Here is a 16067-nt window from a genome sequence, read left to right as displayed (position 1 = left end):
AGATTAATTAAGAGTCGAATACCGATGGCAATAATGTGGTAATGGCTAGTGAGATAAATAGAATGACTCTCAAGCCCAAGGTGTAAAGTTCAAAACCCATGATCCACCACACTTCCCTCCACCCTTATATACCAAGCATCCTGTGTTTTTCAAAAAAATAAACCAGGGGGGAACATGACCCCTTGTCCCTCTTTGGATCCGCCACTGACACCATGTCAGACACGCGATCGTGTGGTATGCCAGACCTAAGCCATGTTCTTTCTTAGGTAAATTTGCGAATCACTGACATATATAAGGTTTTTTCTGATAAGCTCATGCAATAGATACACCAACGTATCACTTAGACACTTAGTATCACTTAAGATTCAACAAAGTTTGAAACATTTGTTCAGTTGAACATGGTGAGAGCTCAATTCTCTACCCAAGTTCTAGTTGTGGACCGAATCTCCTCCCTGTGCAGATTCCTTGCCGGTAACTCTTCCCAGCTGAATCCTTACTGTAGAGCCATCAGTTGAACTTGAATTTCCATCACGGGAGCCATTATTTGCTGCCTTCATCTGGGTCTTCTTCTTCACTTTCTGAGCCCAATCAACCAGACCCACTTGCACATGCTCTTCAAATATTGACTTCTTGAAAGTACTTCCCATCTTCATTTTATGACAACCAAAAATAAAAGGTAACTAGGGGTCAGATTCTGCAATCAACGAGGAGTCCTGATATATTAGGTTAAAACTGCCATTGAACACACCTGTGTCACAACGGCATAGAGTGGTAGGGTGCTGTAACTGCAGAGAACCTGAATTATTACCCTGAAAGACCCAATGATTTTGTTTATTAATAATTCTACCAGTAAATAAGTAGACTAAATAACGAACAATGGCATTACCATAGTACACCAAATAAAATCTCACAGAGAGATACACGGAAAAGAAAACCAGGGAGATAGGAAGACAAATTCTCACCCTATAACGAGCCTGGGGACAATAAAATGGACCTGTCCCATGATGCAGGAGTCAAAACCATATTGAACCTGCAGGTGATGAAAGCACATGATAATGAAATCCGGCTGAATTACAATTTTTTCTGCTAAAATAACGGTAGGAAGCAAACGCGTATTAGCTTTACCCATATCCAGAAGAAAAATGCTATTTCAAAAGCATTTTGGAATAGTATGAAGTGAATCAAGTAAAGGACAATGCGGGGCCGATGGAACCAAAAGTGATTATCTGAAGGTGTAACAACTAAGTCCCCTTCTATGGCGACATGTTTCTCTGCAACCTCATGAGCCAACTGGCTGATTACATGCTCCAGCTTAGTGCCCACAGCAAGCAGAAGCTAAAATGAGAATAATGGAAATTTATTAAGCCGAGAGATCAAAGATGATAAATGAATCACGAAATGCAACATAAGTTGTAACACAAATGGCTCCAACTCATATAAATAGAATTAGACGTTTGACTTTTTATCAGTCATTGTCAATATTACAGAAAAAATGCATCCCGAACAAACAATGCATAAGCCAAACTATCATGAATGCATCTTTGAAGGTATTCCAATCAAATCTATCACATTTTGATAAATATGCAAAAAACCCAAATTAAAATATCCAAAGATGTACAACCACCATTTCACTCCCATATCTTAGGCTTGAAAGTGGCTTTCTTCCCAATCAGTGTATCATGTAGTTACGTATCATGGAAAAAGTGCATGAACAACACAGGTTATATACTAGGACAACTCACAATGAAAGGGATGAAAGCTATCCAAAAATATGTATGCCATCCTGCAAAACAAAGCAATTATACATCATATTTACCTAATGAAATAAACAGGCAGCAAGACCAAAAAGAAAAATACAATGACACAAAACATAAAACGAATAACAGAAATTTGTGCAGGTGAATCCAATAATTTGGAATATAACGACATTTATGTCCAGAATCTTGTCGCTGCAGACTACACAAGAGCACAGACACACACGTATACAAGAGAGAACAAATATTATAGATACAATGGCCGTATGGGTAAAAACCTTCAAAATTTGGGTGAACCACTAGCAACACAAACAGAACTAATATCATAGTGATAATAAACTAATTCTCTCCACAACATTTAGCATTGCGATTTAAAGGATGTCATAGTAACACAAAAGAGTATGTTAGTAACCTACCATTGATGTTCAGCAACAAAAAGATGACAACAAATATCCATAGATACCAACTGCAACCAATCAAATGCAACATTAACCAACATGATTGGGGGAAAAACAAAACTGGATGTTAGAATAGAAGAAACAATGGGGAGCTTTAGCAATTACAAAGCTAATTTCAGCAATGACTTGCCTGACACCAACAACTTTCTTAAAATCATCTTCCAGGGCACGGATCATATACTTGTGAAAATTGAACTTCGGGTTTCCCCTGCAATGTGTCTGCAGGGGAAATAATGTCAACATCTACACTGATGACTATGAACCGACAATATCGAAAAAAATAGACAAGTTTAAAAGCAAAGAACTTAGCATCCATTTACCTACCCTGATGAAACCAAGTCTCAGTGCCACGTAATCTGATTTGGTGACGGATCCATAAAATTGCTTGAAAAAGGAATGCTGAAAAGTTCATCATAAAAAAGGAATTACCAGAATGACTCATACATTAGAAAAGTAAGGACAATGTCAATGAAGGTGGTTTCAGATTGTATAGCTAGTTAGCTACCCATCTTAATTGAGACAGCCACTCAGCCCATCACTAAGGATATGGTTGTTTTCAACAACTAAGAAAAAACAGCTGTTGTTCACTAAGAACCATTGTTTGAAATGTGGATGATGTAAAGCTGGCAGGGCGGCCCAAACCAAGAAAAGATGGGGATAGTATCATTCAGAAGATGGCCATGCAAAACCTGCATAAAACCCCTATTTACAAGGTTATCAAGTAAGACAGATGAGACTCAAGATTGGCTCGACTAAACCTCACGCACAGTCTTGATAGGAAACAGAGAAACAGAGACGGAAAATACTGATATTATTTCTGAATGAATTACAATGAGGTGAGTACATCTTTAAATAGAGTAAAGCTATGCCTAAGAAAGGAAGATTACAAGATTTGATTACGATATGATTACCCTATGATTACGCTATGATATGATTACGATATGATTACCCTATGATTATGCTATGATTTGATTACGATACATGTCCTAAAATAGCATATTACAAGAAGATACAGAATATATATTCTAGATACAGAATATATATTCACACCCCCCCTCAAATTCAAGGTGCGAGGGCAGAGAGCATCGAGAGTTTGTCAAGGAGAAAGCGGAAACGAGCAGCGGTATGGGTCTTCGTGAAGAAATCAGCCAGCTGCAATGTGGAGGAGACGAAGGGTAAAGCAATGGTGCCAGACTGATGATGCTGACGTATGAAATGACAATCAATCTCAATGTGTTTCGTGCGCTCATGGAAGACCGAGTTGTGGGCAAGCTGAATAGCACTCTTATTGTCGCAGTAAAGAGGTGTAGGAGTAGTAACAGAGACCCCCATATCGGAAATAAGCCAGCGAAGCCAGACGATTTCAGAGGTAGCATGGGCCATGGCACGATATTCAGCTTCCGCGGTGGAGCGAGCAACAACAGATTGCTTTTTGCTTTTCCAAGAGATAAGAGAATCGCCTAGAAAAACACAGAGGCCAGAGGTAGATTTGCGGTCATTGACATCACCTGCCCAGTCAGCATCAGCATAAGCATGGAGGGTTAAGCTTGATGTAGAAGAAATCAGAAGGCACTGATGAAGGGTACCACGAAGATAACGGAGAATACGTAAGAGGGCAGCCCAATGCGTAGTCCGGGGGGCAAAGACAAACTGACTAACAATGTGAACTGCATAAGAAATATCTGGCCGAGTAACAGTAAGATAAACTAAGCAGCCCACCAATTCGCGATATTCCGTAGGATCCTCAAGGGGGACACCATCAGAGGCAGAGAACTTGGCATGGAGTTCAAGGGGAGTATCAACAGTCTTCGTATCCGTGAGACGAGCACGGTGAAGAATATCAGTAACATACTTGGACTGTCCCAAAAGATACCCCTGAGGAGAGGAAGCAACTTCAATACCAAGAAAATAACGTAGCGGGCCCAAGTCTTTCATTTCGAACTCACGGAAGAGATGACTTTTGACTTCAGCAATAGCAGTAGAATCAGAACCAGTGATGATCATGTCATCAACATAAAGTAAGAGAAGTACCAGGCCATGAGAGGTGCGACGGAGAAATAGAGCAGAGTCATGCATGCTGGGCGTGAAGCCAATCTGAAGAACAACATCCTGGAAGCGTGAATACCAAGCGCGAGGGGACTGTTTCAAGCCATAGAGAGCACGACGCAAGCGACAAACCATACCAGAAGGATGAGAGAAGCCAGGAGGAGGCCGCATATAAACCTCTTCAGAGAGATTGCCATTGAGAAAAGCATTCTTTACATCCAACTGAGAAAGAGGCCACTAGTGCACTGCGGCCACTGAGATCAAGGTGCGAACAGTGGTCATTTTGGCAACGGGGGCAAAAGTTTCCTCATAATCAATCCCATACTCCTGAGAAAACCCTTTAGCAACTAAGCGGGCTTTATACCGTTCTAAAGAACCATCAGAATGAGTCTTAACCTTGTAGACCCATTTGCAACCGATTAGATTCTTACCATCCGGAAGTGAAACCAACTCCCAAGTTTGATTGTGAGCAAGAGCAGTAAGTTCAGCTTGCATGGCATCCATCCAATTGGGATCATTGCAAGCTTCTTTATAGGACCTAGGCTCAAAATAAGTGTGAATGCGGGAAATGAATGATTGATAAGAGGATGAGAAACAAGTATTAGTAAAGCCATATTTTACCGGTGGTTGACGATTGTCGCGGACGGGATACCGGCGGGCAGGCGGATCAGGATCCGCAGAGGCAGATTGGGGAGCAGCTGTAGAAGTTGGACGACGGGTGTAGACCTGGGTGATCGGAGCACGACGAGGTGATGCTGAAGGGGCTGTAGAAATATCAGATACCTGAAGAGTGGAGGTGTACTCTTCGGGAGGCACATCCAGATCCATAGGAAATGGGTCAATATGGATCAAGTCTTCTTTGGCTACTGGAGCAGTGCGAGGTGGAAGAGTAAAATAGGGAAGACGCTCTAAGAAGACAACGTGCCTTGAAACATAAAGCTTTTTGGTCACAGGATCATAACACCGATACCCTTTTTGATTAATGCCATACCCTAAAAACACACCTAAGACACAGCGGGTGCTGAGCTTAGTTCGGTCTTTCTTGGGGAGGAGAACAAAACAGGTAGAACCAAACACTCGAAGAAGAGAGTAATTAGGAACCTGACCATAAAGCCGCTCATAAGGAGAGCTACCAGAAAGAAGAGGGGTGGGCATCCGATTCAGGAGATAGGCTGCAGTGAGAACAGCTTCTCCCCAGTAACAGGACGGGACGGAGGAAGATAGGAGTAGAGACCGAGCAGTATTAAGAAGGTGACGATGTTTTCTTTCAGCTCTACCATTTTGGGCAGGAGTGTCAGTGCAAGACGATTGGTGGATAGTCCCAAGCGAATCTAGGAATTTATGAAACTCTGAAAGTGAATATTCCCCACCCAAGTCAGACCGAAGAATTTTAACCGATGTAGAAAACTGATTTTGAACCATGGCATGGAAATTCTTATAAATCGTAAAGAACTCAGATTTGTGTGTCATTAAGTAAACCCAAGTATACCGACTAAAATCATCCACAAAAGAGACATAATAGACAAAACCACCTTTAGTAGCAACCGGAGAAGGGCCCCATAAATCAGTGTGAACAAGCTGAAAAGGCGAAGTAGAAACAGAGGTACTTTTATTAAAAGGTAAAGCTGACATTTTTGCAAACTTACAACCACTGCATTCTGAAATATTACTGACTGAAATATGACCCAAATGACCTGACTTAACTAAAAGTTTTAGACGTTCACTAGACAGATGTCCTAATCTAGAATGCCAAAGATAAAATAGAGATGACTTATGATCTAAACAAAAAGATGACGCAGCAGTGGAAGAAGGTTTTATTGGGAGATGCAAGTGCTCCAAAAGATAGAGATCACCAACTCTACGGCCTGCCCCAATCTGCTTCTTGGAATCCCGATCCTGCACAACACAACCAGAGGAAGAGAAAACAACATCAAAACCAGAGTCGGATAATTGGCTGATTGAAAGTAGGCTCAAAGACAACTGAGGAACATAAAAGACATTAGGAATAGATAGTGAAGGTGCAGTAGAAGATAGAATGGAGCCAATAGAAGCAACATGCATGGGAGAACCATTGGCTGTGGCAATACTAATAGGAAAAGCAGGTGGCACACAATTACTAAGAAGAGACATATCAGGAGTCATATGATGAGAAGAGCCAGAATCAAAGATCCAAGTGGTGGGTTGGATACCTGAGGTGGGAGAACCACGCAAACCTGAGTGAGTGGTAATCATGGCAGAAGCTTGGGGGGAACCCCCTCGAATGGCTTCCATGTAAGCCTGAAACTGTTGAAATTGCTCATAATCAAACTCTGGAGGTGCACTACTGGAGGCCGGTGCTGCCAAGGCTGCAGGAGGGCGAGAATGCTGTTGTGGTGCCCGAGACTGATGCGGGGCATGAGGACCAGTTGACTGAGTAACATTTCGTCCCTTTGGCTTGGGACGGTTAGGGCATTGATGCTTCCAATGACCCTTCTGATGGCAATAGTTACACTCATCTTCAGGAATTTGAGGCCTTGGCTTGGCCGCAAATTGGACAGGATGAGATGCTGGAGTGGGCAAGTGATGTGTCGGATATTGGCCAGATGGAGCAAATGGAGCAGCAAAGACAGACTGTGAGGGAGGTGCAAGATTAGCCACTTTGAACCGCGTTTCCTCAGCGATAAGCTCATGAACAGCACCATCTACTGAGGGCAATGGAAACCGATGCAAGATAGCCCCACGAAGAGGCTCAAACTGAGGCCGAAGGGCCATGAGAAACTGAACAAGTCGTAGTTCCTCACGAAATCTGACATAACTATCAAGTAGCTGCAAATCTGAAGGTTCCATGAGAGCTAACTGATCCCAATAAGTAGTCATTTCGTTATAAAATTCTTGAATCGATTTATTGTTTTGGGTGGTGTTTCGGATGGACATTTCAAGCTCATATCGTTTAGCAAAATTTGATTCAAGATACAGAGCTTGTAGATAATCCCAAACTTTCTTTGCTGTGTTATATTTCGAAAAATTCATGCCAATACTTGGTTCTACGGAGTTGTGAAACCAAGTCAAAATCTGTGCATTCCCTGTGTTCCATTTTCCCAAGGCAGTGGCATACCCTGGGTCTTTTGGATCAGAAGGAGGTAGCGTAGAACCGTCTACATATCCCCACATTTCTTTACCAACAACAAAATTTTTCATCACATGAGTCCAATAGGAGTAGTTGTTACCGGTCAAACGAACACTAATAGCTTGATTTTTATCGCCAGACATAATGCTAACAGAGAAACGCAGTCAAAAAAGAAAACAGAATACCAGAGTACCAATCTGCCTTAGACTGGTTCGTCGGAGTTGTAACAGAGGTTGCCGGAGCTACTGCAGTGCCTGCAAGTGCTGCTGGAGGTTGTCGGAGTGTGGGTAGATCACCGGCGGTTGGGGAGGGATGGGTGTCGGCTGCTGTGGGTATTTCTTGTGATTTGAGTTGCTGAAAAACAGAGAGATAGGGAACGATAGTAGCTGACAGAGGGAAAAAGATTTGAGGATAGAAGACTGATTGGAAAACAGGTTAGGGTTTCGGAATCGGCTTTGATACCATGATAGGAAACAGAGAAACAGAGACGGAAAATACTGATATTATTTCTGAATGAATTACAATGAGGTGAGTACATCTTTAAATAGAGTAAAGCTATGCCTAAGAAAGGAAGATTACAAGATTTGATTACGATATGATTACCCTATGATTACGATATGATATGATTACGATATGATTACCCTATGATTATGCTATGATTTGATTACGATACATGTCCTAAAATAGCATATTACAAGAAGATACAGAATATATATTCTAGATACAGAATATATATTCACAAGTCTTTCATGACATCAAGTTAAGTCATAGGTTGAAGCTCATTAATTTATTAAGGTTTCCTTGAACTAAACTCAATAAGCTTTCAAGCATTCTTAACATGGGACAGGAGACAAAAAAAAGGTTACTCAAGATTCAAGAGGTCCAAACGGTCAGGGACGAAGAATTGATAATGAGTGGGACTGGATGTGAACCGAAATAAGGTAAGTTAAGATCTTGATCTCAGTCTCTCCTGAAGCTAATCGTGTTAAAGGGCCTGGGTCCTGCTCGTGAAGGATCCTTGTAGAAATTTGGAGCAAGGGAAATGTTCCCCAGATTGATTTGGTTCGTGACCATGACTCAAAAGTTTAGCAGATCTCGAGAGGGTGACCCAGACATCTTTAAGGGCTGTAATTAAGATTGTCTGTCATGTCTGCCTGTTCAGCTATGACCGGATGACAATTGGAGGAAGTTCTATCCCAGCTCTGAACTTGTGGGCAAAGATAATGCCATGCCAACCTTTTCTTTTTTGAAGACAAAATTCATTGTCATTTCTCGACTTACATGGTTCAGAATATCAAGTGAATCTTTACATGTTTCAGCATGCAAATATAAACCATACGGTCGTAATTTTGTAAAACATCAACAAACGGTCAATGCTGACCTGTTCATCTTATCAGGTACGTGGTTGGCAATGGGAGAAAAACTTTTCTTTGGTTGGACAACTGGCATACAGAGTCCTCTTTATAAGGTGTTTGGGGAGGCTATTGTAAGGAATGTTGGGAGTTCCCTCCTTGCAAAAGTTTCATCAATCATTCATAATGAGGATTGGCATTGGCCTAGGCAACGTAATAGGGCTATAATGCAGATCATGGGGAGTACTCCCCATACCTTGAGGCCTAACATCTCAATTGAGGATCTGTAGTTTGGGTTTCTGCTTCTACTGGTACATATTCTGTCAAATCTGCTAGGGAGGCTCTGAGAACTCCCAGTCCAAAGGTGCCTTGGGCTTCAATTGTTTGGTTCAAACAAAACATACCCAGATGGGCTCTCATTATGTGGCTAGTATGTTGGGGCAGGCTTTCAACTAAGGATAGACTCCTATCCTGGAGATTGGTAGTGGATCCTATGTGTGTACTGTGTGGTAGTGTGGCTGAGTCTCATGGGCACTTATTCTTCACTTGTTCATTCTCATCCCAAATTTGGTCCCGAATCCTTGAAAACTTTGAGAGTTCGTCGGGTCCAGTAGAGTGGGATCAGGAGATAGCCTGGGCAATCCATCATCTGAAGATAAAGGGTTTTCCTTCAGCGCTGTACAAGTTAGCCATGGCTGGTTCTGTGTATTATATATGGAAGGCTAGGAATGAGTGCATTTTTGGCAACAAACACCCTAATCTTGAAGGCACTATGGAGCAGCTTGTTCTTGATGTTCGGTATAGAGTCTGTTCTTGGCAAAAAGAGGGCAGCAATAGTGTTAATCGAGACCTTTGTAAAGCCTGAAATATTTCTGGGAAAATTTTGCTTTGATCATATAGCCCAGGTTTCTGTTTTTTTTTTTTTTTTTTTTGTGTAGTTTGGGTCTGCTTTTTGTGATGTAGTCAGGGGTATGCCCCTTTGTTTCCCTTTGTATCTTGTCTCCTTTTTTGGTAATAAAATCTCTTTTACCAAAAAAAAATTATATTTAGACTCTACAAGCCTCAGTAAGAAAGGCTGGTGAATGAAAGTCTTTCCCTCATTGGTGTCAGTCACACTGTACATCTCTCTGTAGTTCAATCCAAGGATCAACTTCCACCTTCATCAATCTTGGGGGAAAACTGGAATTTCTGAGTATGGTGATGGGTTACCAGCTGAAGTGTAACCCGTTAATTCCTTTAGACCAGACACTGAAAGAAAAAACTTAACTGCATGTGGAGTTCAAGCCTCAACCAACTCAGGATGTGTCATATCACGTTGAACTTCTACCATTTAAGAAAATAAGTATAAAGGAGAAACCAATACATTAGGAGGAACCGGTTTGAGTCTCAAAACCCCTGCACACGCTCCGCAATAAATTTTCTGTATCTATCTCTCAAACCGAACATACTATAAGCAATTGTGGGATACAGGGTCTGCAGTGATGTCAAACAATGATACGGAGTACAATTTTTTGCGAAGTGGACGACCGATCATAGAACGAGAAGGTAAGAACTTACCAGCCAGCCCAAAAAAGCTGAATTTTTGCCAATACCCCAAAAGCGACCCTTGATGAAGTCATGTTGATGGACATGAGTGATCTTTGGTCCCAAAACTGCACAATAAAGGGCGCAGATTAGAAGTATTATGCACAAGATGGTAGTAAGTTTTACATATGGCACAGGATGAAAGCAGTTAAACTCCAAACAATCGGCTACCTTCACTGTCTTATGCCAAAATCATGACTCACTCCCTTTTATTTTCTTTCCTCCTTTTCTCACGGTTTATTTCTTCCACAATTCTAAAAACAACAGCAGAAGCAAAATAACTACCAAAAGTTTTCAACTTGAATCTGTAAACCTAGACCTTATATTGCTAAATTAGGTTATCTTACATTGATCTATAATCCATGTTGATTATGTTGAACATTTAGTGACATACTCTTAAGAGAAAAGCAAATATAATGTTAACTGCATACTTGCATAGCATGGGCTTACTAATTCATGAAAATGGTCAGAGAAAAAGTAAATTAAGGTAAGCTTTAACGGGACGATAACTCTCACCTTTTTCTGTTTCATAATTTTCTTTTGCAATGGAGTCTTCCCAATGTTTCCATTCACGGATCTATGTCATGATGAACAAAAAAGTTACAGCAGAAGCTTAAAAAAGTAGATAAGTCATAACCAAACATAGCTTGGGAAAAAAGAAAAAAGAAATAACATACTCACCTTTGCGCCTCCAAATACAACTGTGAGAGCATTGAAGGTGACATGGACAATGGCTAGCACGAAGATAAATATATGTAAATGATGCAATGCTTCAACAGACACCAATTGGACCTTATTCTGTAGGACGAAAAACAAAAGAAAAGGATGCAAATTTAATAATTAAACTTGAGGATCTTCATGTGCAACAAAGATAACAGTCTGAATAAGAACTTAATCAACTTATGGTGGAACAAAACACCAAGTAGTGTAGTACAAAATATACTCCATAAACATGTTCCAACACAATCCACATCATAGGTATTAGGTATGAGGTCAGAACTATTTGTGACATCAACACAATAGGGATAATTCTCTGTCAGCAAAGCATCTAAGACGATAACGCAAGCCAGTTTCCGATAGCCCTGACTCATCCCACTTTCCCTGCAAGCAGCAAACCACCCCCTAAAAGCAGGAATTGACCACAGGAATAGTCAATTCCTGGGGAATGTGAGAATTCTTTGGAAAGAACATATTCATTTCCTTTCGGTCTACGTTTATATCAGACGTAGTTTAATTGGCCAAAAGATACGTCATTGCTTTCTTCTGATATTGCATACCACTACCCATTGTAACTCACATGGTAAAAGGTTGATGCAGTTAAACAAAAATGCAAAAAAGGATGCTGGGACATGGGAATGTAATGATTCAAAATTGCAGTGAATTAGAAAGTAGGCCTGAAAAGGCTGCAGAGGGAAGGTTGAACATCAATGAATAATTTTCGAACACAAAACTTGTAAACATTCCAAGGATTTCAACCTTACATGTGCCAGCTATTGCTATAATCTAATGTTCTCATCTTCGCTACACAGCTTCACATCAACTCTAGCACCTTAGTAGACATGCAGTCAAGAGTCTATTAAGACTTGTCAACACCATCACTGACAATACAAGATTCAAACTGGTGTTACTAAATACTAAAGGCTTTGAGCAAAATAATTATAATCAGACAAGGGCACCTGACAGACTTCTTACATGTACTACATGAGCGATGTGCTCCTCGTTACTCTCTGAATGATACAATTAAAAAGAAAACTAGACATGCGCTACAATGCTTTAGGAATACTATTGGACACGCCTCTAACAATTCTATTCAACTGCCAAACAGCAAGATCTTCCCCAACACAATCCATTCAATGTTGACTCCGCAAATTCAATTTTGTATCTTTCTGGAAGGATCCATCAACATTCACCACCACACAACACCACCAGCAGTGGCAGATTCAGGAATTCAGAGTAGAGGGGGCACGAAAATGAAGCACAGTTAGATCACACAAACTAAAAAATTTATCACCAAGAAAAGAAAGTGTTTTGAGTACATTGTCACAAAACCTTTTAGAAATGAGCACAAAATTTAATTATTCGCCCTAAAATTCTGCATGTATAACTTTAAGATTGACCTTCACAAGTTTTCATCTTTTAAATTTTGTGTTATTGTCAATTTCCATGGTTTTTAGGTTCAAGACATGGCATGATTGGGAAATTTACTTCCACCCCCCAAAACAAGCACACACACACAAAAAAAAAAAAAAGAAGCCAAACAAAGGAAAAGAAAAGGCAACGAAAGCAAGCATAATCACCTCCTGCACCATTCCTCATCAACCACCAATTACATGCTGACTTTGGCCCCAACAATTACGTTAACCTACTTCCAAACAGATCATGACATTCCTAAAATTTGCAGCACATGATATATATTGCTACAATTCCTCATCAACACTGCCAACACCAATCGCATGTTGTGTCTTTGGCCCCAACAATTAGGTTAACCCACTTCCAACAGATCATGACATTCCTAAAATTTGCAGCACATGAAATATATATATTGCTACAGTCAATGCGAATTCAAAGGAGGCCTCGTACATAAATACAGTTCTCTGAAGCCCTACAAATGCGTATTGAGCTTTGCAATCCACAGTAATGAAAATACAATTTTTTTTTGCTTAAATCGTTTTTACCCTTATCTGTCAGTGATTAGGGCAACCAGATGTAAATTTTACCCAGATAAAAACAGCTACAGACAGACTAAAAAAGCAACTATGCACAGACATGGAGATATACTGCTACAATTATGGATATCTATATATGAAAACCATAAATGATGGCTTCCATAAATGGTTATACTGCTACTGATATGTACAGACATGGAGATATACTGCTACAGACAGATTAAACAAGCAAATATGCAGAAACTACAGATATGGATATCTATAAATGGAAACCCTCAATGATGGCTCCCATAAAACCAGAATATGTGTTATTGTGCAGGTTCTTTGGACTACATAAACAAATGAATTTTAACATTCATCGCATGTACGCATTTACGGACGATGAAAGGTAGTTGGGTCACCTTAGCAGCACAGTAACCAGTCACTTGCGATCCTTCCGCGAGCAAACGTCCAATATGGGAAGTTATTTCGGTACTGTTAGAAAAAGGTTCCCCTTTGCTTTCTGATTCTGATGATGACAACTTACAAGGAAGGAGGTGAAGGATTACCCCCTCGTTTACACATATCTTGGTTATAGGGTTTTGGAATACAGTCAGAAGTAGCGATATGAACCCTAAAAGCATCAACTCTGCAACCATTCACACATCCATCCATACATCACCAAAGCTAATTAGACATTGAACAAAAGCAAATGCACGTGATTATAAGCAGATATATGACTCCGTCAAAAACCAGCAAAGATGGATCCCCTAAACTTAATGAAACGAACAGCCCCTTTGGATTGAGGGATTTGATAAGGGAAACAAAACAAGTTTCCCCTATGATGGTGAGAAAGGATGGGAAAGGGGAGCCTTTCTCACCAAATCTCACCATTCTCACCAAAAATGGTGAGATTTGGTGAGAAACGGGAAAGGGCGGATCAAAAAAGTTTTTTTATTTTTTATTTTTTTATTTCTTTCTCTCCATTTCTCACCAAAATGCTCAATCCAAATGAGTGATTTCACAAGAAACTATAACCCTTTCCTTTCTTCTTCTCATGAAACCTCTCCATCCAAAGGGAGAGATATTCTTGCCAAAGAACTCATTTAGGATCTTCGGAGAGAAGCATAAAAATAATTTCTCGACAAATCTCACCATTTTTGCACTTAAGCGAGAAATGGAAAGAAAAGTACAAAAATCTCACCAAAAGGCCTGAAAAAGAGGGGTGGGGGGGGCGGGGGGGGAGAATTCAGAAGGGAATGGCACCTTCTTTAACTTTCTGGAGAGCTTCGAAGAGGGATTTTTGGCTCTTCTTCTTCAGATACTGCAATAATCTATGTTCATTATCAGATGGGTACGAGATAAGAGATAGAAAGAACTGCACATGTATATATATTTATGTTTGTTTAGAGAGAGAGAGAGAAAGAGAGCATGCCTTGCCGGTGTAGTGAATCGCGCGTTCGACGGCGAGGGAAATGCCGACAATGAGAGTGCAGACACAGGCAACAACCCACGTGGGAGTGAACTCCAAAGTGGTCGTCGATTCGCCTTCCCCGCCGCCGGCCATTCAAATTTTCTATCCCCACCAAAAAAGGTAAAAAATTCAATCCTATACCCACCACTTCTATTACAACTCTCTATCTTCTAACACCTACCCACCCGACTAAAATTTGGGCGTGTCTCCTGTCAATCTCACGCCACTTCAGATTCTCTTTGAACGGAATTTAGGGAATATATGAAAGGAGGCATGCGTATCTTTTTTTCTCTCAATGTCAGTTTTATGCGTTTTACTAGTGCTTGAATATATTCAGAAGCATGTTGTGTACCTTCTTTTCAACTAAAAAGCTGGAGAGGAGAGAGAAACAATGGCAAGAGAACAAAGGAAAGATAAAATCAACTGGCAGCTGAATCAACGGCAATGGTGAAGGACAGGAGAGAGAGAGAGAGAGAGAGAGAGAGAGAGAGAGAGAGAGAGAGAATTTACAAATTTTTAAATGTGGCAGAGAGAGAGAGAGATATAATTACAAATTTTTAAATGTGGCAGGTAGACAACCCCTTGTACAGGGGAACAGGGGACTGGGAGAGACAGAAGGATAAATAAGAATTTGAAGTTTTATTTTTGGAATACGTGGGTTCAGAATGGGTAAATTACAATAATCTCCTCTGAGTTTTGGGGGTTAGGTAGATAGACCTCTTCAGTATGAAAAACATGCAAGATTCTACCCAGCCAGTGTCTTTTTCAGAACCCAGTGTGAATGATTTGACGACTAGACAATAAGTATTTTGAAAGAAAAAGGTGTTTTTGCTTATATCGTAATAGTATTGAACTAGGTAATGAGTGATTTGCAATGGCAGATGGGGCGGCGATGATAGTGGTGTGCAAGTGTTTTTGTGTTTTTATTAATTTCGTTTTAGTGCTTTCTAATGGTAGTTTGTATTTGGCTGAATTGTAGGTTAAATAAAAATACTAATAAATACTTTATGGACAATAGATTCAGCATAACAAGAAGTGGTTGTTAAATTGTGATGACAATTATGATGGTAGTCAAGCAACTATCAAATTATCACATCAGCCTTTGGAAAATGTTTGAGACATCTCTAACATTTGATACAAACAAAACCTTTATCTCAAGCGTTGATGTCGAATTCCACGTACTTAACGTATCAAAATACCCTCTCTCTTTTTACTTCCACCAGGCCAAAAGTAGATATAGCACGAGCAGTCAAATTGTGAAACAAATGGTATGCAACCAAATCCTCGATGGATTTGACACTCCATCGGCATCATAATTGGATCTAAGCGAAAACGTCAAAAGTTACTATTTCTACTTCAGTTTGGATTTAAAGTCATGTTCGGAGATGCTAATGAGTCAATTGTAGGTAGCATGGAGGTATCTACTATATAGCACCAATTATGGCATGTTCCTATTTTGACTATAATACAAGTGGGCAATTCCATCCTTCACGCATCAAACATGTAAACTGCAGGGGAGGGTTCTGTAGAAATTTGAAACTACTGGGGCCTACATAACCAACTAGTGAAATCTCATTGGAGTAAATGCATTTTCCCCTTAAACGTATTTTGCTTAGCGTACACCACACGTTCCCGACACGTAAAACAT

The 16067-nt window shown here is 40.3% G+C and overlaps 1 protein-coding gene across 3 annotated transcripts; it reads right to left on the bottom strand.

Moving 5' to 3' along the window:
* Positions 1–288: 288 nt before the first annotated feature.
* On the bottom strand, positions 289–15005 carry LOC131319315 (MLO-like protein 1). Of its 3 annotated transcripts, none has more exons than XM_058349521.1 (14): positions 14381–15005; positions 14212–14269; positions 13368–13594; positions 10982–11098; positions 10817–10877; positions 10274–10368; positions 2537–2611; positions 2343–2431; positions 2171–2220; positions 1743–1783; positions 1126–1335; positions 963–1030; positions 749–809; positions 289–647 (listed from the first exon to the last, which is right to left on the bottom strand). In XM_058349521.1, the coding sequence occupies exons 1-14, from the start codon at positions 14510–14512 to the stop codon at positions 429–431; spliced, it is 1503 nt and encodes a 500-aa protein (XP_058205504.1). In that variant the 5' UTR covers positions 14513–15005; the 3' UTR covers positions 289–428. The 3 variants fall into 3 exon arrangements, with proteins under 3 accessions (XP_058205504.1, XP_058205519.1, XP_058205510.1); XM_058349536.1 differs by having other exon boundaries at positions 14212–14279; positions 14381–14516; XM_058349527.1 differs by lacking the exons at positions 13368–13594; positions 14212–14269; positions 14381–15005 and adding an exon at positions 12598–13239.
* Positions 15006–16067: the final 1062 nt, after the last annotated feature.

This window comes from Rhododendron vialii, chromosome 1a (assembly GCF_030253575.1).
Source record: "Rhododendron vialii isolate Sample 1 chromosome 1a, ASM3025357v1".
NCBI classification, from domain to species: Eukaryota; Viridiplantae; Streptophyta; class Magnoliopsida; order Ericales; family Ericaceae; genus Rhododendron; species Rhododendron vialii.
This window is presented reverse-complemented; position numbering and strand designations above follow the sequence as displayed.

Bases quoted from the DNA above. Each gene is read 5' to 3' on its own strand.
- LOC131319315 (XM_058349521.1), bottom strand. From the start codon at position 14,512: ATGGCCGGCGGCGGGGAAGGCGAATCGACGACCACTTTGGAGTTCACT. The intron at 11,099-13,367 runs GTGACCCAACTA...TTCGTCCTACAG, and splicing joins CTGGTTACTGTGCTGCTAAG to AATAAGGTCCAATTGGTGTC. The intron at 1,784-2,170 runs GTAGGTTACTAA...TTTGTTTTGCAG, and splicing joins TTTGTTGCTGAACATCAATG to GATGGCATACATATTTTTGG.